Here is a 27,033-nt window from a genome sequence, read left to right as displayed (position 1 = left end):
TGCCAATATCAGACGTAGACCGTTAGTATTTGAGGCAGGAGATAGAGTATTCTTAAAGATTTCTCCATTCAGAGGCGTTATTCGATTTGGCAAACGCGGGAAACTATCTCCTCGATACATTGGTCCTTACGAGATTCTTGAGAAGATTGGCGATCGAGCTTATCGACTTGCACTTCCTCCTTCTCTATCCGGAATACATGACGTGTTTCATGTATCAATGTTACGAAGATATATGCCAGATGTTTCTCATGTCATTCGACCTGACGAAGCTGAACTTGATCAGACTTTGAGCTACGTGGAATAACCGATACAGATTCTTGATCGGAAAGAAAAGAAACTCAGAACGAAGATTATTCCACTTGTGAAAGTTCAGTGGAGTCGTCATGGCATCGAAGAAGCGACATGGGAGACAGAAGCAATTATGCGACAGAAACACCCAGAGCTATTTATATGATGTAAGTGTTTATTCAGTTTTAGATAGTAATGCTGTTTTAAATACTTTAATTGATTATTTCAAGTTCGAGGACGAACTTATGTCTTAGAGGGGGAGAAATGTAATGCCCTAGATTGAATATGTATAGACAGAAATTAAGAAATGTAATGCCTGAGATTATTGTAGATAGTTGAATACGAAACGCAAGAACAGACGGGGCGAAACGATGCGGGAAAATATGAAATTTTAGATGTGCAAGACAGCACCCGCGGTCTGGCAAGCACCGCACCCGCGGTGCAATGAGCAGGAAATTAGTAACATTCCCGTAGCCACACCGCACCCGCGGTAGAACTAGACCGCACCCGCGGTGCTGAGACCGCACCCGCGGTAGTTACATGACCGCACCCGCGGTCTATGCATTATGGAAAATCATAGTTCTGCCGAAGCCATAGCGCACCCGCGCTCCTAAGGGCACCGCACCCGCGGTCATGCGTGGCTTATGAAGAATGAACCATGTGTTACATAACATGCGAGATATATATATAAAGCTGGTGTTATTTCCTCCTTGTTCAGATGACACAGCCGAGGGAGAGAGAAAGGGAAACTTAAGGAGGAAGGAGAGTTCTTGCTCTATCTCACGATTTATTCATCCAAATTCAAATCCGACTGCGGTTTTGAGCTCCTCTCGTTACTAGCTACAAAGTGATGTAAGTTTTATGTAATTTCAGCAGGTTTCGAAATTCAGATGTTTGGGAAATTAGAATATGAGAGTTATATTGTGTTCTTGATGTATTGAGCATGATATATTTGTAAACGGATCAAAGAAATGATATCATATGTATTTCCTATGAATTTCAGTATGGTTTATGAATTATTGGGGCAGAATTATTGTGTTTTGAATGGATATTGTGTTGGATTATGAGTTGAGGATGATATAGTGTTGATATCTGTTAAGAATTGGATTGACCGGTATTAAGAATATACGTCGTTATGCCGTCAAAGTCTATACCGAGATTGATTGTTTATAGTGTAGGTATTGACTAGAATTAGTAATTAATTGTGTATTTATTATACATTGCCATTTCAGATTTGATTGACAGAATTGATACCAACTTCGAGACTACGACAAGAAAGGTATAGTACATGTTTTGTTTGGGGAATCACGACTCAAATGAGATCACATTTGAGTTTCCTAACCAAAATCACATACTTGTTTTATTATCCATATCTTAATATGATTATGATTGTTTATAGATTTGTTTATAGAACTTGTATACAAATCTTGTTATGCTTTGTTTACAGATCATGTGGCATTGCATTAGAATGATTATGCTTGGTTACAGATTGTGTATTCATGCATTAAGATAGGACAGTCTGGAGATCAGGCAGACTTCTAGACGTCCGGCGATATCACAGCTTAGGGGAAGATCACCGCCCCTATTGTAGACGCGGATACAGATCAGGCCGAAGTCTAGGAATAAGACGTACAACACCTCGATTGGGAGGGTAGGTGACAGACAGTGACGTCTTATTCACAACGGGATCCCTAGAGTTCTAGTCGAGTCGCATCTAGACATGATTAGACTCGCATTGCATGATTATATATGCATGTCATTCATATTAGCATGTTGCATGTTTTAGATTGATTTACTGCATGTATACATGTTTATACTGGGATTGGTTCTCACCGGTTTTCCGGCTGTTGTTATGTCTGTATGTGTGCATAACAACAGGTGGGGCAGGATCTGGGTCGAGGCAGAGATGATCGTGTTAGCGTGGAGATCACGGGCGTAGCAGATGGACCAGTAGTTGTCTTTTATTATGTACTGTCTTTTAATACTGGTTAGTCGAGGACATACAAAATAAGACATGTATATTATGGTTTGTATGTTGTAAATTAAATAAAGATTGATGCTTGTTTAATTACCTTTGATTAAATGTAAAAGCGAAAAATTGACCCACGTTTTAGAATAATGATCCATTTAATTCCAAGAAAAAGAATTAGAGCCCGGGTCCCCACAACTTCGTTAAAATCATACACTATTCAACAATCTTCAATATATGTATGATTTCACAATTTATCGGATTTATCCCAGAAATCGACGAATTTCAAATATCACCAAAACTATAAAATTTATACCTCAAATCGAAAACCTCGTGTCAACGATCCCAGAATTGAAGTCGGTTCGTCGATTGGATAAACCGATAAGTCGCAAGATCAAAAAGAAAATTCAAAACCTATTCTATTTCTTCCTCTCTCTCCTCGGTTAGCTTACTGTCAATTGGAAAATGATTTCACCGTTCAAGATTTTTACATTTATCTTGTTTTTTTTTAAAATATTATATTATATTAATAAAATAAAATAATATAATATAATATATAATATTTAACATTTTAACATCGGTATATCTCTTTGGACCAGTCAAACGGTCAAATTTTCCAAAACTCAAAACATGAAACTTCTATATCTTTGAGTTTTCTACGTCATATCCAAATTTCAAATCATTTGGACTTCATATGATCAAGATATCGCATATTTCTATCTTTAAAAATCATTAATTATTTAGTAATCTCACATTACTAAATCCATAACTTGTGATATTTACTTCAGGCATTACATTACTACCCCCCTTAAATGAATTTCGACCCCGAAATTAATAAACAACAGTAATAAAATGCATAAATAACAGATACGTCATACCATCAGAATAAGTAGGGGTAGAGCTCTGTCATATGCCGCTCTGTCTCTCAAGTGGCCTCTTCGACAATCCTATGCTCCCACTGAACCTTCACCATCGGTATAAGCTTACTACGAAGCTTCCGTTCAGATCGATCCAAAATACAAACTGGTCTCTCAACATAAGACACATCAAGATCTAACTGAACCTCAGAAATATCCAACACATGTGAAGGATCAGGCTCATACTTCCGCATCATCGACACATGAAACACATCATGAATACCAGATAAAGATGGAGGTAGAGCCAATCGATAAGCCAAAGTGCCTATACGCTGCAATATCTCATACGGACCAACATACCTCGGTGCCAACTTTCCTTTTATACCAAATCGCACAGTGCCACGAAAAGGAGAAACTTTCAAAAATACTCGATCTCCCTGCTGAAACTCTAAGGGTCTTCGTCTTTTATTGGCATAGGCGGCCTGTCTATCTTGAGATGCTTTCAATCGTTGCTGTATTACCTTTACTTTCTGTTCCATCTCATGAATCATATCAGGACCTGTGACTGCAGCTCGATTGTAAACCCCAGAACACTGAGTGATCATTCTGAATTGATAGATATGTTATGAACAATGTGCATAGAGATAAGAAATAAGAGATGAAGAAGTTTGGTTTAAAATGTAGAATTATGCCATTGTAATTCGAAGTCACAGCGCACCCGCAGTGCTTGTAGACACCGCACCCGCGGTGCATGGACAGTAAGTTGGCCAAAATTTCCGTAGCACCACCGCACCCGCGGTGCAGCAAGACCGCACCTGCGATGGCAAGACCGCACCCACGGTCTTGCAGAGACCACACCCGCGGTCCATGTTCTGTATGTTTGGATAGAACTGCCGAAAGCCTAGCGCACCCGCGCTCCTTACAGTACCGCACCCGCGGTGCTGCATGCGAGACATCCACCTCTTCTTCTTGTCTTGACACATGGCACATATATATATAGAATTGAGCTGAATCATTCATTCTTCACTTCAGCAGACCAGAACCGAGAGCTCCCTCAAATAATTCCTTAAGTTCTTCAAGGTTTGAGGTAAGATATCTCAAGATTCAGCCATCTAAATTATAATTCGAGTTCAGATTCTTGTTCCTCGCGTCGAAGGCTTTGAAAGGGTACACTTTTTATTCAGTTCTAGCATGTTTCAAGAATTTCATGTAAGGGAAATGCTATTATGACTATATTTAGATATTCTAGTAAGGATTATGAGTTAATAATCGAAACTAGAACAAAGAAAGGATGTCGTATGCATTTCTTATGAATTTCAGCATGTTTAGGAATAAAATGTATCGATTTTGAGTATGGTGTTGTGCATATGATTGGATTGTGAGTTGAGGATGGTATATATTGATATCTGTTGAGATTGGATTGACCGGTATGAAGAATATACGTCGTTATGCCGTCAAAGTCTACACCGAGATTGATTATTGATAGTGTAGGTATTCACTAGAATTAGTAATTAAATGTATATTTATTATACATTGCCATTTCAGATTTAATTGACAGAATTGATACCAACTTCGAGACTACGACAAGAAAGGACAAGAAAGGTATAGTACATGTTTTGTTTGGGGAATCACGACTCAAATGAGATCACATTTGAGTTTCCCAACCAAAATCACATACTTGTTTCATTGTTTATTTCTAGCCATGATTATGATTGTTTATAGATTTGTTTATAGACTTGTATACAAATCTTGCTATGCTTTGTTTACAGATCATGTGGCATTGCATTAGAATGATTATGCTTGTTTACAGATTGTGTATTCATGCATTAAGATAGGACAGTCTGGAGATCAGGCAGACTTCTAGACGTTCGGCGATATCACAGCTTAGGGGAAGATCACCGCCCCTATTGTAGACGTGGATACAGATCAGGACGAAGTCTAGGAATAAGACGTACAGCACCTCGATTGGGAGGGTAGGTGACAGACAGTGACGTCTTATTCACAACGGGATCCCTAGAGTTCTAGTCGAGTCGCGTCTAGACATGATTAGACTCGCATTGCATGATTATATATGAATGACATTCATATTAGCATGTTTCATGTTTTAGATTGTTTTAATGCATGTATACATGTTTATACTGGGATTTGTTCTCACCGGTTTTCCGGCTGTTGTTATGTCTGTATGTGTGCATAACAACAGGTGGGGCAGGATCTGGGTCGAGACAGAGTTGATCGTGTTAGCGTGGAGATCTCGGGCGTAGCAGATGAACCAGTAGTTGTCTTTTATTATGTACTGTCTTTTAATACTGGTTAGTCGAGGACATACAGAATAAGACATGTATATTATGTTTGTATGTTGTAAACTAAATAAAGATTGATGCTTGTTTAATTACATTTGATTAAATGTAAAAGCGAAAAATTGACCCACGTTTTAGAATAATGATCCATTTAATCCCAAGAAAAAGAATTAGAGCCCGGGTCCCCACAACAGGTGGTATCAGAGCAGTAGGTTCTGTATACTGAGATAGAGTAGAATGAGCGGGGTAGATCGAGTCATCTTCCTTGCTTATATCATGCTAGCATGTTATGATTAGTGCTTGCCTTATTGCTTGTGTGTTATCTGATTTGATTATAACATGTGATTAACTGAATCAGAACCGATTCTAGATCAGAGGTAACTGACTAGAGGAGGATTGAGACAGTTGTATATCTTGTATACTAATCAGTGGATTATTAGATACATGCCTCCTCGAAGAGCAGCAGTGCTTCTACGACCCACAGCACCAGAACAGGGTAGCACATCCGGAGATCCAATGGACGTTACTGCTACGCCCATGGAGACTCTATTAAAGAGATTTCAATCCTTTCGACCGCCAACCTTGAAAGGTACAGAACTGGCAGTGGATTGTGAAAGTTGGCTTGAAGACATTGAGATGCTATTCGACTCTTTGGAGTATGGTGACGAGAAAAGAATAAAGCTTATTGGCCATCAACTCCAGGATGTAGCCAAGAACTGGTGGTTGAACATGAAGAGAGCACTAGAGCAACGTGGTACCGAAATTACCTGGAAGGTGTTCAAGACGGAGTTCTATTTGCGTTTCTTTCCCATCTCCTACCGTAAAGACAAAGGTGCTGAATTTGCCAACTTGAGGCAAGGGCAATTAAACATTGAGGAGTACATTGCCAAATTCTCTTCCTTGCCTCGTTTCGCACCTCATGTTTCAGGGAATGACGAGGCCATGGCGGATCAATTTATCAATGGCTTAAATCCAGACATCTTTACGTTGGTAAATACGGGGAGACCAAATAATTTTGCGGATGCATTAAATCGGGCCAAAGGAGCGGAAGCAGGATTGATAAGACAACGGAGTGCTCCATATGTTGCTCCTGTGCCAAGACCACCACAACCTCCAATACAATCTCCTCCTTCTAGATTTGAAAGCGGCGGTAGCGGCAGCGGCAGAAAGGATCAATTGAAAGCCAAGGGTAAACAGTTTAAAAGACCAGGGAGCAGTTCTTCAAGCTCCAGCGGATCAAGACAGACTGGTTTTGATTAGAGTACCAGATATTCGGGTGTTTATTGCAGTTCCTGTGGAGGAAAACATGCGACTGAACAGTGCCAAGGAGTTACAGGCCGATGCAACATTTGTAGGCAACCTGGGCATTTTGCCAAAGTCTGTCCCCAGAGGAGTGTACAGCCAGCCCAGAGTGGACAAGCATCCGGGTCAGTACCTCAGTTTGAGCGGCAAGCATCATCGGTTCACTCTTTTCAGCCTCCACCGGCACAGACTCAACCCAGAGGCCGAGGTAGTCAGACAGTGAGTCAACCTCCGAGGCAACAGGCTCAAGTGTTTGCATTGACAGAAGAGCAAGCACAAGATGCACCAGATGATGTTATAGCAGGTAACTGCTCTCTTTATGGTTATCCTGCTTATATCTTGATAGATACAGGTGCATCGCATACATTCATTTCGGAGCGATTTGCATTGTTGCATTCATTGCCCGTTGAGTCTTTGTTAGATGTTGTGTCTATTAATTCTCCGTTGGGAAGTGGATTGATATCTGTAACTACGGTTAGACATTGCATTCTACAGTTTGAGGGGCATAAGATTGACCTAGATTGTATAGTGTTGGGTCTAGCTGATTTTGATTGTATAGTCGGTATTGACATGCTAACAAAGTACAGAGCTACCGTGGATTGTTTTCACTAGATTGTACAGATTCAGACCCGAGATGACAGACGAGTGGAAATTCTACGGTAAGGGTTCCAGATCTCGGATTCCCTTGATTTCAGCTCTGACTATGAACAGGTTATTGCAAAGAGGAGCAGATGGTTTCTTGGTTTATGCTGTAGATATGCAGAAGACGAGTCCGGCATTGGCAGATCTGCCAGTAGTGCGGGAATTTGCAGATATTTTTCCAGATGAGATCCCAGGATTACCTCCGATTCGAGAGGTAGATTTTAGCATTGAACTTGTACCAGGTACCGTTCCTATTTCGAGAGCCCCGTATAGGATGGCACCTATTGAACTAAAAGAATTGAAAGCACAGTTAGAAGATCTTCTGGCCAAGGGATATATCAGACCTAGTGTATCTCCTTGGGGCGCTCCGGTGCTGTTTGTGCGAAAGAAAGACGGTTCGATGCGATTGTGTATAGACTACCGGCAACTGAATAAGGCAACGATCAAGAACAAATATCCTTTTCCTAGAATTGACGATCTATTTGATCAGTTGCAGGGATCCTCTGTCTATTCTAAGATTGTTTTGCGTTCTGGGTATCATCAGCTCAGATTTCGAGATATAGATATACCGAAGACATCATTTCGAACCAGGTATGGACATTACGAATTTATTGTCATGCCTTTTGGTTTAACAAATGCTCCTGCGGTATTTATGGGCTTGATGAACCAAGTGTTTCAGAGATATTTGGATGAATTTGTTATTGTCTTCATCGATGACATTTTGGTGTATTCGAAGAATAGGAATGAGCATGCAGAGCATCTCAGAATTGTTTTGCAGACGTTGAGAAACGAGCGACTGTATGCTAAATTGTCAAAGTGTGAGTTTTGGCTGAATCGAGTTGTATTCTTGGGGCATATAATTTCTGGAGATGGTATTTCTGTTGATCCGAGTAAAGTGGAAGCTGTGATCAATTGGTCAAGACCGACGTCGGTACCAGAAATACGCAGTTTCATGGGTCTGGCAGGATACTACCGAAGATTTATTCAAGATTTCTCCAGTATTGCAAAGCCAATAACTCAACTGACGCAAAAGAATGCACCGTTTGTTTGGTCAGAGGAGTGCGAGTCTAGCTTTCTAGAGTTGAAGAAAAGGCTGACCAGTGCTCCAGTGTTGACGATACCTTCAGGTACGGGTGATTTTGTTGTATATTGTGATGCTTCTCATAGAGGTTTGGGATGTGTTCTTATGCAGCGAGGTCATGTGATCGCATACGCCTCGAGACAATTGAAGCCACATGAAGTTCAATACCCCATTCATGATCTGGAATTGGCTGCTATCGTATTTGCATTAAAGATTTGGCGTCATTATCTCTACGGGGAGAAATTTGAGATCTTCTCCGATCACAAGAGCCTGAAGTACCTATTCTCTCAATCAGAATTGAACATGAGGCAGCGTAGATGGTTAGATTTATTGAAAGATTTTGACTGCGAAATCAAATACTATCCAGGAAAGTCAAACGCAGCCGCAGATGCCTTGAGTCGAAAGGTATGTTCTTTATCCTTGTCAACGATAGGTGTTACAAATATGATTGAAGACTGTTGTTTGGCTAGATTAACATTTGATATAGATAGTAAGCCTCTACGACTTGCTATGATTCGAGTTGAACCAGACTTGATAATGAGAATCAAAGAAGCACAAAGAACAGATCAAAATGTGCAGAAATCAATTCAAATGGTTCAAGCAGGGCACATGTCAGAATATCGGGTACGTGATCATGTGCTATATGTGAATAACCGTCTAGTCGTGCCAGAGGTTGCAGATTTGAGACAGCAGATTCTGTCAGAGGCACATTGTAGTCGGTTCAGTATTCATCCTGGTGGCAGGAAGATGTATAATGACTTGAAGACACAATTCTGGTGGAAACATATGAAATTAGATATTGCAGAATTCGTGTCTAAGTGTTTGAACTGCCAACAGGTAAAAGCTGAAAGAAAGAAGCCCGGGGGGTTACTTCAGAGTTTATCTATTCCAGAATGGAAATAGGATCACATTTCCATGGATTTTGTGACGAAGTTACCTCGATCATCCAGAGGCTGCGATGCGATTTGGGTCATTATTGACAGATTGACCAAATCTGCTTGTTTCATTCCATACAGAATGACGTATAGACAAGATCAGATGGCGGAGATTTATATTCGAGAGGTAGTCAGATTGCATGGAGTGCCGAAGTCTATCGTATCAGATCGTGATCCACGATTCACTTCTCATTTTTGGCACAGCTTACAGCAGGCTTTAGGTACGACATTACACCTGAGTACTGCTTATCATCCTCAGACAGACGGACAGTCCGAACGGACTATCCAGACTCTAGAGGATATGTTGAGAGCCATCGTGCTAGATTTTGGCATTGGTTGGCAAGATTCTCTACCTCTTTGCGAATTTTCTTACAATAATAGCTATCAGACGAGTATCGAGATGGCACCGTTTGAAGCCTTGTACGGCAAGAAGTGCAAATCACCGCTATATTGGGATGATATCTCAGAAGTACCAGAACTGGGGCCAGACATGATTCGTGACATGATTGAGAAGATGAAAGTTATTCAGAAAAGAATGAATACAGCACAGGATAGACAAGCAAAGTATGCCAATATTCGACGTAGACCGTTAATATTTGAAGCAGGAGATAGAGTATTCTTAAAGATTTCTCCATTCAGAGGCGTTGTTCGATTTGGCAAACGCGGGAAACTAGCTCCTAGATACGTCGGTCCTTACGAAATTCTTGAAAAGATTGGCGATCGGGCTTATAGACTTGCTCTTCCTCCTTCTCTATCCGGAATACATGACGTCTTTAATGTATCGATGTTGCGTAAATACATGCCTGATGTTTCTCATGTCATTCGTCCTGACGAAGCTAAGCTTGATTGTGGGGACCCGGGCTCTAATTCTTTTTCTTGGGATTAAATGGATCGTTAATATAAAAATGTGGGTCAATTTTTCGCTTTTTACATTAAATCTAATGTAAACAAACCAGCATGAGTTCTTTATTTAAATACAACATACAAACATCAAATACATGTATTATTCTGTATGTTCTCCCTAACCAGTAATAAAAGACAGTACATAATAAAAGACAACTACTGGTCCATCTGCTACGCCCGAGATCTCCACGCTAACACGATCATCTCTGTCTCGACCCAGATCCTGCCCCACCTGTTGTTATGCACACATACAGACATAACAACAGCCGGAAAACCGGTGAGAAAAAATCCCAGTATAAACATGTATACATGCAATAAAACAATCAAAAACATGAACCATGCCAATATGAATGTCATTCATATATAATCATGCAATGCGAGTCTAATCATGTCTAGATGCGACTCGACTAGAACTCTAGGGATCTAGTTGTGAATAAGACGTCACTGTCTGTCACCTACCCTACCAATCGAGGTGCTGTACGTCTTATTCCTAGACTTCGGCCTGATCTGTATCCACGTCTACAATAGGGGCGGTGATCTTCCCCTAAGCTGTGATATCGCCGAACGTCTAGTAGTCTGCCTGATCTCCAGACTGTCCTATCTTAATGCATGAATACACAATCTGTAAACAAGCATAATCATTCTAATGCAATGCCACATGATCTGTAAACAAGGCATAGCAAGATTTGTATACAAGTTCTATAAACAAATCCATAAACAAATATAATCATATCTGAATATAAACAATAAAACAAGTATGTGATTTTGGTTGGGAAACTCAAATGTGATCTCATTTGAGTCGTGATTCCCCAAACAAAACATGTACTATACCTTTCGTCGTAGAATCGCTGTCACGGTCGCCAATACGTATCTGAAATGGAAATGTGGATACGCACTCTATCAAGTTCTAATCTAATCAACACATAACCAAGTCACTACATGATCTCAATAAAATCTGACGGCATAACGCCGTAACTCTCGATACCGGTCAATCTACTTCTCAACAGATATCAACAATATCTTATTCTCAATCATAATCCAATACAATATCATCCAAAACACAATAAGTCTATCCCAACAATTCATAAATCATACTGAAATTCATAGGAAATGCATATGATATCCTTTCTTTGATCCGTTTACAAATATATCATGCTCAATACGCCAAGAACACAATATAACTATCATATTCTCATTTCCCAAACATCTGAATTTCGAAACATACTGAAATTACATAAAACTTACATCACTTTGTAGCTAATAACGAGAGGAGCTCAAAACCGAAGTCAGATTTGAATTTGGATGATTAAATCTTATGAAATCACCATTTAAAAGTGGAAGGAAGTTTGGAGCTTTTCCTCTGCAACTCTCGATTATTTCTGATGGAATGAAGGGAAATTCGTGCCAAGATATAAATACTTTGCATGTCATGTAACACATGGTTCCTTCTTTGCACACCACGCAACACCGCGGGTGCGGTACAGCAGGAGCGCGGGTGCGCTGTGGCTTCGGCAGAACTATGATTTTCCATAATGCATAGACCGCGGGTGCGGTCATGTAACTACCGCGGGTGCGGTGTCAGCACCGCGGGTGCGGTCTAGTTCTACCGCGGGTGCGATGTGGCTACGGGAATGTTACTAATTTTCTGCTCATTGCACCGCGGGTGCGGTGTCTACAAGCACCGCGGGTGCGGTGTAGCTTCGAATTTCTATGGAAAAATTCTATATTTCAAGCCAAACTTCTTCATCTCTTATTTCTTATCTTTATGCCCATTATTCATAGCATATCTATTCATTCATAATGATCATTCGGTGTTCTGGGCATTACATTTCTCCCCCTCTAAGACATAAGTTCGTCCTCGAACTTTAAATAAATCAATTAGAGTATTTAAAGCAGCATTACTATCTAAAACTGAATAAATACTTACATCATATAAATAGCTCGGGGTGTTTCTGTCGCATATTTGCTTCCGTCTCCCACGTCGCTTCTTCGATGCCATGAAGACTCCACTGAACTTTCACAAGTGGAATAATCTTCGTTCTGAGTTTCTTTTCTTTCCGATCAAGAATCTGTATCGGTTGTTCCATGTAGCTCAAGGTCTGATCAAGTTCAGCTTCGTCAGGTTGAATGACATGAGAAATATCTGGCATATATTTTCGTAACATTGATACATGAAACACGTCATGTATTCCGGATAGAGAAGGAGGAAGTGCAAGTCGATAAGCTCTATCGCCAATCTTCTCAAGAATCTCGTAAGGACCAATGTATCGAGGAGATAGTTTCCCGCGTTTGCCAAATCGAACAACGCCTCTGAATGGAGAAATCTTTAAGAATACTCTATCTCCCGCCTCAAATACTAACGGTCTACGTCTGATATTGGCATACTTTGCTTGTCGATCTTGTGCTGTCTTCATTCTTTTCTGAATAACTTTCACCTTCTCAGTCATGTCACGAATCATGTCTGGCCCAAGTTCTGGTACCTCTGAAACGTCATCCCAGTATAGCGGAGATCTGCACTTCTTGCCGTACAAAGCTTCAAACGGTGCCATCTCGATACTCGTCTGATAGCTATTATTGTAAGAGAATTCAAAAAGAGGTAGAGAATCTTGCCAACCAATGCCAAAATCTAGCACGACGGCCCTCAACATATCCTCTAATGTCTGGATAGTCCGCTCTGACTGTCCGTCTGTCTGAGGATGATAAGCAGTGCTAAGGTGTAAGGTCGTAACTAGAGCCTGCTGTAAACTGTGCCAGAAGTGCGAAGTGAAGCGTGGATCACGATCTGATACAATAGACTTCGGCACTCCATGCAATCTGACTACCTCTCGAATATAAATCTCCGCCATCTGATCCTGTCTATACGTCATTCTGTATGAGATGAAACATGCAGATTTGGTCAGTCTGTCAATAATGACCCAAATCGCATCACAGCCTTTGGATGATCGTGGTAACTTCGTCACAAAATCCATGGAAATGTGATCCCATTTCCATTCTGGAATGGCTAGACTCTGAAGTAATCCACCAGGCTTCTTCCTCTCAGCTTTCACCTGTTGGCAGTTCAAGCATTTAGACACATACTCTGCGATGTCTGCCTTCATCTGCTTCCACCAGAATTGTGTCTTCAAGTCAACCGACTACAATTTGCCTCTGTCAGAATCTGCTGTCTCAAATCTGCAACATCTGGCACAACTAGACGGTTATTCACGTACAGAACATGATCTCGTACCTGATATTCTGATACATGCCCTGATCTGACCATTTGGATTGATTTCTGTACATTCTGATCGGTTCTTTGTGCTTCCTTGATCCTCATAATCAAATTGGGCTCAACTTGGATCATAAAAAGTCGTAGTGGCTTACTATCTGTATCAAATTCTAATCCAAATGTACAGCAATTTTCAACTAACTTGTTAACACTTATCGTCGATAAGGACAACGAACATACCTTACGACTTAAGGCATCTGCTGCTGCATTTGACTTCCCTGGATAATATTTGATTTCACAATCAAAGTCTTTCAGAAGATCTAGCCATCTACGCTGCCTCATATTCAGTTCTGATTGAGAGAATAGGTACTTTAGGCTCTTGTGATCGGAAAAGATTTCAAATTTCTCGCCATAGAGATAATGACGCCAAATCTTTAATGCAAATACGATAGCCGCCAATTCCAGGTCATGAATGGGGTATCGTACCTCATGTGGCTTCAGTTGTCTCGAGGCGTATGCGATCACATGGCCTCACTGCATAAGAACACATCCCAAACCTCTATGAGAAGCATCACAATATACAACGAAATTACCTGTACCTGAGGGTATCGTCAATACTGGAGCACTGGTCTGCCTTTTCTTCAATTCAACAAAGCTAGACTCACACTCCTCTGACCAAACAAATGGTGCATTCTTTTGCGTCAATTGAGTTATTGGCTTTGCAATACTGGAGAAATCTTTGATAAATCTTCTGTAGTATCCGGCTAAGCCCATGAAACTGCGTATTTCTGGTGCAGAAGTCGGTCTCGACCAACTGATCACAGCTTCCACTTTACTCGGATCAACAGAAATACCATCTCCAGAAATGATATGCCCCAAGAATACAACTCGATTCAACCAAAACTCACACTTTGACAATTTGGCATACAGTCGCTCGTTCCTCAGTGTCTGCAACACAATCCTGAGATGCTCTGCATGCTCATTTCTACTCTTCGAATACACCAAAATATCATCGATGAAAACAATGACAAATTCATCTAGATACCTCTGAAACACTTGGTTCATCAAGCCCATAAATACCGCAGGAGCATTGGTTAAACCAAAAGGCATGACAATAAATTCGGTCCATACCTGGTTCGAAATGCTGTCTTCGGTATATCCACATCTCGAACTCTGAGCTGATGATACCCAGAACGCAAATCAATCTTCGAGTACACGGAGGATCCCTGCAACTGATCAAATAGATCATCAATCCTAGGCAAAGGATATTTGTTCTTGATCGTGGCCTTGTTCAGTTGCCGATAATCTATACACAAACGCATCGAACCATCTTTCTTCTGCACAAACAGCACCGAAGCGCCCCAAGGAGATACACTAGGTCTGATATATCCCTTGGCCAGAAGATCTTCTAATTGTGCTTTCAGTTCTTTGAGTTCGATGGGTGCCATCCTATACGGAGCTCTCGAAATAGGGACGGTACCTGGTGTAAGATCAATACTGAAGTCTACCTCACGAACCGGAGGTAATCCTGGGATCTCATATGGAAAAATATCTGGAAATTCCCGCACTACTGGTATATCTGCCACCGCCAGGCTCGACTTCTGCATATCTACAGCATAAATAAAGAAACCATCTGCTCCTTTCTGTAACAATCTGTTCATAGTAAGAGCCGAAATCAAGGGAATCCGAGATCTGGAGCCCTTCCCGTAGAATTTCCACTCGTCTGTCATCTCGGGTCTGAATCTGACAATCTTGTGGAAACAATCCACGGTGGCTCTATACTTCGTTAGCATGTCAATACCAACTATACAGTCAAAATCAGCTAGACCCAACACTATACAATCTAGGTCAATCTCATGCCCCTCAAACTGTAGAATGCAATGTCTAACCGTAGTTACAGATATCAATCCACTTCCCAACAGAGAATTAATAGACACAACATCTAACAAAGACTCAACAGGCAAAGAATGCAACAATGCAAATCGCTCTGAAATGAATGTATGCGATGCACCTGTATCTATCAAGATATAAGCAGGATAACCATAAAGAGAGCAGTTACCTGCTATAACGTCATCTGGTGCATCCTGTGCTTGCTCTTCTGTCAACGCGAACACTTGGGCCTGTTGCCTCGGAGGTTGACTCACCGTCTGACTACCTCGGCCTCTGGGTGGAGTCGGTGCTGGTGGAGGCTGAAAGGAGTGAACCGATGATGCCTGCCGCTCGAACTGAGGCACTGACCCGGATGCTCGTCCACTCTGGGCTGGCTGTACACTCCTCTGGGGACAGACTTTGGCAAAATGCCCCGGTTGCCTACAAATGTTGCATCGTCCTGTAACTCCCTGGCACTGTTCGGTCGCATGCTTCCCTCCACAGGAACTACAGTAAACACCTGAATATCTGGGACTCTGATCAAAACTAGTCTGTCTTGATCCGCTGGAGCTCGACGAACTGCTCCCAGGTCGCTTAAACTGCTTCCCCTTCGCCCTCGGCTGTTCTTTGCGTCCACCGCTACTACCACCGCTTTCGAATCGAGGAGGAGGAACTTGGGATGGAGGTAGTGGCGGTCTCGGACTCGGTGCAACATACGGAGCACTTCGTTGCCTAAGCAATCCTGCTTCAGCTCCTTTGGCACGATTCAATGCATACGAGAAATTATCGGGTCTCCCAGTATTGACCAACGTAAAGATATCTGGATTCAGGCCATTTATAAACTGATCTGCCATGGCCTCATCATTCCCTGAAACATGAGGTGCAAAACAAAGCAAAGAGGAAAATTTAGCAACGTACTCTTCAATATTCAATTGCCCTTGTCTCAGGTTTGCGAATTCAGCGCCTTTATCTTTACGGTAGGATACAGGGAAGAATCGCTGATAAAACTCGGTCTTGAATACCTTCCAAGTAATCTCGGTACCCCGCTGCTCTAAAGCTCTCTTAATGTTCAACCACCAATTCTTGGCTATATCTTGCAATTGATGGCCAATTAGCTTTATTCTCTTCTCGTCACTGTACTCCAAAGAGTCGAATAGCATTTCAATATCCTCAAGCCAGCTTTCGCACTCGATGGCATTCTCGGTACCTTTTAATGTCGGAGGTCGAAAGGATTGAAATCGCTTCAGCAACGTCTCCATAGGGGTCGCCGTAACATCCATAGGATCCCCGGATGTGCTCCCCTGTTCTGGCGCTACTGGTCGTAGAGGTACTGCTGCTCTTCTAGGTGTCATATCTAATAATCCAAATGATTAGTATACAAGATATACAACTGTCTCAGCCATCCTCTAGTCAGTTACCTTTGATCTAGAATCAGTTCTGATTCAGTCAATCACATGCTGAAAGAAATCAAACACAAACAACACGTAATAGGAAAGCAATAATCATGACATGCTAGCATGATATAAGCAAGGAAGATGACTCGATCTACCCCGCTCATTCTACTCTATCTCAGTCTACAGACCCTACTGCTCTGATACCACCTGTTGTGGGGACCCGGGCTCTAATTCTTTTTCTTGGGATTAAATGGATCGTTAATATAAAAATGTGGGTCAATTTTTCGCTTTTTACATTAAATCTAATGTAAACAAACCAGCATGAGTTCTTTATTTAGATACAACATACAAACATCAAATACATGTATTATTCTGTATGTTCTCCCTAACCAGTAATAAAAGACAGTACATAATAAAAGACAACTACTGGTCCATCTACTACGCCCGAGATCTCCACGCTAACACGATCATCTCTGTCTCGACCCAGATCCTGCCCCACCTGTTGTTATGCACACATACAGACATAACAACAGCCGGAAAACCGGTGAGAACAAATCCCAGTATAAACATGTATACATGCAATAAAACAATCTAAAACATGAACCATGCCAATATGAATGTCATTCATATATAATCATGCAATGCGAGTCTAATCATGTCTAGATGCGACTCGACTAGAACTCTAGGGATCCCGTTGTTAATAAGACGTCACTGTCTGTCACCTACCCTACCAATCGAGGTGCTGTACCTCTTATTCCTAGACTTCGGCCTGATCTGTATCCACGTCTACAATAGGGGCGGTGATCTTCCCCTAAGCTGTGATATCGCCGAACGTCTAGTAGTCTGCCTGATCTCCAGACTGTCCTATCTTAATGCATGAATACACAATCTGTAAACAAGCATAATCATTCTAATGCAATGCCACATGATCTGTAAACAAGGCATAGCAAGATTTGTATACAAGTTCTATAAACAAATCCATAAACAATTATAATCATATCTGAATATAAACAATAAAACAAGTATGTGATTTTGGTTAGGAAACTCAAATGTGATCTCATTTGAGTCGTGATTCCCCAAACAAAACATGTACTATACCTTTCGTCGTAGAATCGCTGTCACGGTCGCCAATACGTATCTGAAATGGAAATGTGGATACGCACTCTATCAAGTTCTAATCTAATCAACACATAACCAAGTCACTACATGATCTCAATAAAATCTGACGGCATAACGCCGTAACTCTCGATACCGGTCGATCTACTTCTCAACAGATATCAACACTATCTTATTCTCAATCATAATCCAATACAATATCATCCAAAACACAATAATTCTATCCCAACAATTCATAAATCATACTGAAATTCATAGGAAATGCATATGATATCCTTTCTTTGATCCGTTTACAAATATATCATGCTCAATACGCCAAGAACACAATATAACTATCATATTCTCATTTCCCAAACATCTGAATTTCGAAACATACTGAAATTACATAAAACTTACATCACTTTGTAGCTAATAACGAGAGGAGCTCAAAACCTAAGTCAGATTTGAATTTGGATGATTAAATCTTATGAAATCACCATTTAAAAGTGGAAGGAAGTTTGGAGCTTTTCCTCTGCAACTCTCGATTATTTCTGATGGAATGAAGGGAAATTCGTGCCAAGATATAAATACTTTGCATGTCATATAACACATGGTTCCTTCTTTGCACACCACGCAACACCGCGGGTACGGTACAGCAGGAGCGCGGGTGCGCTGTGGCTTCGGCAGAACTATGATTTTCCATAATGCATAGACCGCGGGTGCGGTCATGTAACTACCGCGGGTGCGGTGTCAGCACCGCGGGTGCGGTCTAGTTCTACCGCGGGTGCGATGTGGCTACGGGAATGTTACTAATTTTCTGCTCATTGCACCGCGGGTGCGGTGTCTACAAGCACCGCGGGTGCGGTGTAGCTTCGAATTTCTATGGAAAAATTCTATATTTCAAGCCAAACTTCTTCATCTCTTATTTCTTATCTTTATGCCCATTATTCATAGCATATCTATTCATTCATAATGATCATTCGGTGTTCTGGGCATTACATTGATCAAACTTTAAGCTATGTGGAACAACCGATACAGATTCTTGATCGTAAAGAAAAGAAGCTCAGAACAAAGACTATTCCATTAGTGAAAGTCCAATGGAGTCGTCATGGCGTCGAAGAAGCGACTTGGGAAACAGAAGCAGATATGCGCCAGAAACATCCCGAGTTATTTCAATGATGTAAGTATTTAGTCAGTTTTTGATTTTAATACTGTCTTAAATACTCTAATTGATTTATTTCAAGTTCGAGGACGAACTTATGTCTTAGAGGGGGAGAAATGTAATGCCCAGAACACTGAGTGATCATTCTGAATTGATAGATATGTTATGAACAATGTGCATAGAGATAAGAAATAAGAGATGAAGAAGTTTGGTTTAAAATGTAGAATTATGCCATTGTAATTCGAAGTCACAGCGCACCCGCAATGCTTGTAGACACCGCACCCGCGGTGCATAGACAGTAAGTTTGCCAAAATTTCCGTAGCACCACCGCACCCGCGGTGCAGCAAGACCGCACCTGCGGTGGCAAGACCGCACCCGCGGTCTTGCAGAGACCGCACCCGCGGTAAATGTTCTGTATGTTTGGATAGAACTTCCAAAAGCCTAGCGCACCCGCGCTCCTTACAGTACCGCACCCGCGGTGCTGCATGCGAGACATCCACCTGTTCTTCTTGTCTTGACACATGGCACATATATATATAGAATTGAGCTGAATCATTTATTCTTCACTTCAGCAGACCAGAACTGAGAGCTCCCTCAAATAATTCCTTAAGTTCTTCAAGGTTTGAGGTAAGATATCTCAAGATTCAACCATCTAAATTATAATTCGAGTTGAGATTCTTGTTCCTCGCGTCGAAGGCTTTGAAAGGGTACACTTTTAATTCAGTTCTAGCATGTTTCAAGAATTTCATGTAAGGGAAATGCTATTATGACTATATTTAGATATTCTAGTAAGGATTATGAGTTTATAATCGAAACTAGAACAAAGAAAGGATGTCGTATGCATTTCTTATGAATTTCAGCATGTTTAGGAATAAAATGTATCGATTTTGAGTATGGTGTTGTGCATATGATTCGATTGTGAGTTGAGGATGGTATATATTGATATCTGTTGAGATTTGATTGACCGGTATGAAGAATATACGTCGTTATGCCGTCAAAGTCTATACCGAGATTGATTATTGATAGTGTAGGTATTGACTAGAATTAGTAATTAATTGTATATTTATTATACATTGCCATTTCAGATTTAATTGACAGAATTGATACCAACTTCGAGACTACGACAAGAAAGGTATAGTACATGTTTTGTTTGGGGAATCACGACTCAAATGAGATCACATTTGAGTTTCCCAACCAAAATCACATACTTGTTTCATTGTTTATTTCTAGCCATGATTATGATTGTTTATAGATTTGTTTATAGACTTGTATACAAATCTTGCTATGCTTTGTTTACAGATCATGTGGCATTGCATTAGAATGATTATGGTTGTTTACAGATTGTGTATTCATGCATTAAGATAGGACAGTCTGGAGATCAGGCAGACTTCTAGACGTTCGGCGATATCACAGCTTAGGGGAAGATCACCGCCCCTATTGTAGACGTGGATACAGATCAGGCCGAAGTCTAGGAATAAGACGTACAACACCTCGATTGGGAGGGTAGGTGACAGACAGTGACGTCTTATTCACAACGGGATCCCTAGAGTTCTAGTCGAGTCGCGTCTAGACATGATTAGACTCGCATTGCATGATTATATATGAATGACATTCATATTAGCATGTTTCATGTTTTAGATTGTTTGAATGCATGTATACATGTCTATACTGGGATTTGTTCTCACCGGTTTTCCGGCTGTTGTTATGTCTGTATGTGTGCATAACAACAGGTGGGGCAGGATCTGGGTCGAGACAGAGATGATCGTGTTAGCGTGGAGATCTCGGGCGTAGCAGATGAACCAGTAGTTGTCTTTTATTATGTACTGTCTTTTAATACTGGTTAGTCGAGGACATACAGAATAAGACATGTATATTATGTTTGTATGTTGTAAACTAAATAAAGATTGATGCTTGTTTAATTACATTTGATTAAATGTAAAAGCGAAAAATTGACCCACGTTTTAGAATAATGATCCATTTAATCCCAAGAAAAAGAATTAGAGCCCGAGTCCCCACATCGATCAACATCATCCCAGTATAACGGAGATCTACAACGTCTCCCATACAATGCCTCAAATGGAGCCATCTGAATACTACTCTGATAACTATTGTTATACGCAAACTCTACCAATGGAATAGATGACTGCCAAGCAGATTTAAAATCCATAACATAAGCACGCAACATATCCTCAAGCGTCTGAATAGTACGCTCAGTCTGACCATCTGTCTGAGGAAGATAAGCTGTACTCAATCTCAACTCTGTCCCCATCGCAGTCTGCAATCCTTCCCAAAAATGAGAAGTAAATCGAGGATATCTATCAGATATAATAGACACTGGAATCCCATGCAACCGTACAATCTCTCGTATATACAACTGTGCCATCGTCAAATACGTACTACTCATGCTATAGGGTATAAAATGTGCAACTTTCGTCAATCGATCAACAATCACCCAAATAACATCAATAGTTCCAGTGCTCCTTGGCAAATGAGTCACAAAATCCATCGATATGTGCTCCCATTTCCAAGTCGGTACTTCTAAACTCCTCAATTCACCTCCCGGCCTTCTCCTCTCAGCTTTGATTTGTTGACAATTGAGACATCGACGTACAAAATCAATCACATCACGTTTCATTCCTTTCCACCAAAACTGAGAGCGTTGATCCTTATACATCTTCTTGCCACCAGGGTGGATAGAATATCGACTACAATGTGCACGCTGCAACAGGCCCTGGCGCAACTCAGATATATCAGGAACTACCCATCTATCATTCATCCTCAAACTTCCATCATCAGCCACTCTAAAACGAGTATCTTGTTTATGAGACACTAACTCCCTCCATCGCTGAACTCTCTCATCCGTCATCTGTGCATCACGAATACAACCATATATATCAGGTTCAGCTAATAAGGTAGATACCTGGATAGGAGTCGTCGAGATATCAAAATCATATCCCAAGGAACAACAAGACATCATCATAGCTGATAAGCGACTGACATCTTGTAAGGACCGTGTATCGTATTATCGTAAATCTTATATGATTATCGATAATCAATTAATTTGATATGTGATTATACCTTTGATGTATATCGTGACAATGAAATTGAGATAATGAATATTGTATATGAATTGACGTTGTAAGAGCTCGATTGGATAGGCCGGACGCCAATATAGTACAAAACCAACAATTTGTACAGAACAGGTGGCGCCCGAGCGGTAGAAAATTACCGCCCGAGCGACAGGGTATTTGAAATGAGTATTCGGGCAGAACACCTCGCGCCCGAGCGGTAATATTTGACCGCCCGAGCGCGAAGTAAGTGGCCTTTGGACAGAACATGCCGCGCCCGAGCGGTAATTTGTGACCGCTCGAGCGCGGTACATATTGAAGTCGGGGGCAGAATGTCTCGCGCTCGGGCGCGAGAATTCTACCGCCCGAGCGCAGTAGCGGTGAGGTGATAAGAACAATTCTTTCCTCCGTTTCTTTCATTTCATTTCAGAGACTTCGAGGGAAACACGAGAGATTTTCATTTTCTATCGTCTAAATCGACTTCGAGACACAGTCTAAACGCGAAACAAATTATATATTTGATATCTGCGCGTTAAGGGCTTCTGACTGAGGTAATTTTCTTCTAGTTTCAACAGCTTTAAATATCAAGGTGCTGGAATAGCATGTATTTGAAGTTGAATACCTGATATGTAGTAGAATAACCGACAATAAAATTATATCTGAAGTCGGAATTGAATTATGATATGATTTGAATTTGATATGAATTATTGAAGTTTCAAATGATAATTGAAACTCATATTAATGATTTTGGATTATGTTATTGATTGGAATGAGTATGTTATTGATGTAGATAAAGTATTATACCGATATCTTCAGGCTACATCAACTGGAACGAAGAATTGAGGTATGTTGCGACCGGGTAACATACGACAGGTATCTGTATTATATGATATATGATTGGATTGATTGGATTGGATTAGAATACGTGTCTATGTGCCTACTTGATGATTTGATGTGGCATACATGACATTGAGATTTGAGTATCGATGTATAAAATAAATGTTTTGTTAACACACATCATTTTATGCATAAATCGATACATGACATACACGTTGAGCTATGATCCTTGGATACCCTAATATGATTTGATTGGATTCCGGGGTTTGTGAACACAATTGCTATGCCGGTATTATATGACCCGTAAAGCATAGACAATTGTGGCCCCATATGATTGGATATGAGATGTGGGATTGACGACGCTTCGTCGACGTTGTCATATGTGTATTCCCATATCGGCCGGTGTGCCAGCTCGAGCATTGATTTGATTTCATAGCGATTCGATTGATTCTGACATGTGCTCAGTGGATGGGCATTTGACCTGATACCTCCACGACATACATGCATTGCATACCATATATCATGGTTTAGATATCTGTGGTATATATGATTGGTTGTTCCATACGGAGCTTTGCTCACCCCTAAGGGGGGCTGTTGTTGTCTTTGTGTGTGGACAATGGCAGGTACTCCGGGATATCAGGAGACCGGAGAGGGTGCTTCTGGTGGGAGCCACAGCTTGGGCTGAGGTTTATGTTATGTCTTGTTCCCAGTATATATGTTTATGTATCTATATACCGGGGCATGTCCCGAGGATATGAGTTGTTTGTATATGATTTGTAACGACCCATTACAGGCCCAGTGGACCGCCCATACGGCCCACTGCCCCGATCGACCCAAGGCTATCCCGATCTTGGGGTCCCTCACTGGGGCCTTGTCCCTCACGGGCTTTCCATAGGCGTCGTACGGGTTACTCATAGAACTCTTAAGCCCATGAACTTAAGTATGTGCCTCCCCAGGATCGAACCCAAGATCACATGGATATATAGATACTTGGCACAATCCTAGTACCAATTGAGCTAGCTCAATTGGTACCAAGTCTCTTTGAACAATGTACTTAAGCCAGGAGGTCATGGGTTCGAGACTTGGGGAGGTATCACTCCACCAACCTGGTGTGGAGAGTCCTATGAGTAACGATGCCTATGGAAAGCCCGTGAGGGACAAGGCCCCATAGAGGGACCCCAAGATCGGGATAGCCTTGGGTCGGTTGGCAGTGGGCCGTATGGGCGGTCCACTGAGCCTGTAATGGGTCGTTACATTATTGGTTTTGATTATGTGTGGGCGTGTTTTATGATTTGAATTTAGATACTATTTTTAGTATTTAAATATCAGAAGAGATATTTTGGGCTCATTGTAAAGAAATTTTAAACTCGTTTTCCGCTGTGAATTACTTAACCCTAATCAAATTGTGTTGTAATAACGATTAGGAGCTAAGGGCCCCACACAGAGTGGTATCAGAGCATAGCTGGGAATGCTCTATTGAGTCTTGTGTACACTTGAATAGGCACAAATGAACTGTGTGTATGTTTTTGACTTATTTTTATTACTTGCTCTTATGTGATTTGATTTGAGTAAGTATCTGATGAGATTGATGATATGAGATGATGATATGAGATGATGAGATTATGAATTGATATGAAATTGTGATATTCATCTTTTGATTTGTAGATGGATCACACAAATTAAACTGCGAGTAGCAGTACTGAGAGGATTGTTGGGCAATTTGAAGGATTGTCCATGGATGTTGTGATGGCTCGATTCCAGGATCTGAAATCACCGAAGTTCTTTGGCACTGAGAGTGCTGAAAGAGCTGAGGCCTGGTTAAAGGACATCGAGCACTTGTTTAACATTGTTGAGTATTCCACGGCTCGGAGACTGAAACTTGCTTTGTATCAGCTGAAAGACCGAGCTAAATCTTGGTGGGAAGCCGGTGAGATTGGACTGAAAGAGGCCGGGACTGAAGTCACATGGGATGTATTCAAGGCCCAGTTTTTGGAGCAGTATTCCCCTCTTTCTTATTATACTGCTCAGGAGAATGAATTCAATAGTCTGCAACAGGGAACGATGACTCTTGCAGAATATGCTTCGAAGTTTTCTACTTTACTGAAGTATGCACCTCACGTGGCTGGGAATGCGAAGGCAAAATATAACAGGTTTGTAAATGGTTTACATCCTGTCTTGTATACATATGTTGTTTCTGGATTGCCTACCAGCTACGCAGAGGCAGTTGAACGAGCCAAGGCAGCCGAAGCTGGACTTAGGCGGGGAGGTCCACACTATACTCCTCCACCTTAAGTGTCAGCTCAGCAGCCTGCCCTGCGTCCCAGAAGCAGGAAAGATTATTTTGTTTGAGTAAGTTGTGCATAATTGTGTATTGATATACGAGGATAATGTAATATTCTTGAATCTGATTGTCCTCCCTATGCACGACTTTGATTGTATTGTTGGCATGGATATCTTGATGACAAATCGAGCTACCGTTGATTGTTGTCACGGAGTGGTTCGATTTCGACCGATTGATGGACCCAAGTGGAATTTTTATGGCAAGGGTTCCCTAGCAAAAATTCTATTGGTGTCTTCCATGGAAATGTCTCGATTGTTGACTAGCGGAGATGAGGGTTATCTTATCTACGCTATTGATATTTCGAAGAAGGAGTCTTCTTTAAATAGAGATTCCTGTTGCGAAAGAATTCCCGGATGTATTTCCCGATGAGATTCCTGATTTTCCTCCTCATCGAGAAGTTGAGTTTAGTATTGATCTTGTGCCGGGGACTGCACCTATATCTAAAGCTCCCTATCGCATGGCACCATTGGAATTGAAATAATTGAAAGAACAATTACAGGATCTTCTCGATAAGGGATATATTCGACCGAGTGTATCGCCTTGGGGAGCTCCAGTTTTATTGGTTCGAAAGAAAGATGGTACTATGCGAATGTGTATCGATTATAGGCAGCTGAATCGGGCTACTGTGAAAAATAAGTACCCACTTCCTCGTATTGATGATTTGTTTGATCAGCTTCAGGGTACTTCTGTTTGCTCGAAGATTGATCTTCGTTCTGGGTATCATCCAGTACGTGTTCGAGACGAAGATGTACCCAAAACTGCTTTTCGTACGAGGTATGGCCATTATGAATTCCTGGTTATGCCTTTTGGTCTTACGAATGCTCCTGCTATTTTTATGGACTTAATGAATCGAGTCTTTCGAGATTATCTGGACCGATTCGTTATTATTTTTATTGATGATATTCTTGTGTATTCGAAATCGAGAAAGGAGCATGCTGAACATCTGAGACTGGTACTTCAGACTCTTCGTACTAGTCATTTGTATGCTAAATTGTCCAAATGCGAATTCTGGATGGACAAAGTGGTATTTCTGGGCCACGTCATTTAGAGACATGGCATATCTGTTGATCCTTCGAAGGTCGAAGCTGTATTGAATTGGCCGAGACCTACGAATGTTCCTGAGATCCGTAGCTTCATGAGTTTAGCTGGATATTATCGTCGTTTTATTGAAGGATTTTCGAAGATAGCTAAACTTATTACTCAACTGACGCAGAAGAATCAGAGATTCATTTGGTCAGATGAATGTGAAGCTAGCTTTCTTGAATTGAAAACGAGATTGACCACAGCACCTGTGCTTACTATTCCCTCAGGTACCGGAGGATTTGTGGTTTGTACAGATGCGTCTGGTAAAGGTTTGGGCTTTGTTCTGATGCAACATGGCAAGGTGGTTGCTTATGCGTCTCGTCAATTGAAATCTCATGAAACACGTTATCCTGTTCATGATCTTGAATTGGCCGCCATTGTATTTGCTTTGAAGATTTGGCGCCATTATTTGTACGGAGAAAAGTTTGTTATTTATTCGGACCATAAGAGTCTGAAATATCTCTTTTCTCAATCTGATCTGAATATGAGGCAACGCAGGTGGATGGATCTCCTGAAGGATTTTGATTGTGAGATTCAATATCACCCTGGATCGGTGAATGTTACTGCGGATGCCCTGAGCCGTAAAGTTTATGATTCTGTTTTAGCTTCTGTCAGTGTCGCCAAGGTACATGAAGATATATGTACTTCTGGTTGGACTTTTCACTCGAATTGGAATTCTGTCACTGTCTCAGCATTGCAAATTGA

The 27,033-nt window shown here is 41.2% G+C and overlaps 1 protein-coding gene across 1 annotated transcript in view; it reads right to left on the bottom strand.

Moving 5' to 3' along the window:
* Positions 1-3,182: 3,182 nt before the first annotated feature.
* LOC140819115 (uncharacterized) overlaps positions 3,183-27,033 on the bottom strand; it is a 43,340-nt gene continuing 19,489 nt past the window's right edge. Inside the window, exon 5 of the mRNA XM_073179125.1 lies at positions 3,183-3,720. Within this exon, the coding sequence (XP_073035226.1) occupies positions 3,183-3,720 (538 nt within the window). The remainder of the gene's footprint in view (positions 3,721-27,033) is intronic.

This window comes from Primulina eburnea, chromosome 18 (genome assembly GCF_022965805.1).
Source record: "Primulina eburnea isolate SZY01 chromosome 18, ASM2296580v1, whole genome shotgun sequence".
NCBI classification, from domain to species: Eukaryota; Viridiplantae; Streptophyta; class Magnoliopsida; order Lamiales; family Gesneriaceae; genus Primulina; species Primulina eburnea.
The sequence above is the reverse complement of the archived record's forward strand: the minus strand, read 5'-3'. Positions and strand labels throughout refer to the sequence as shown.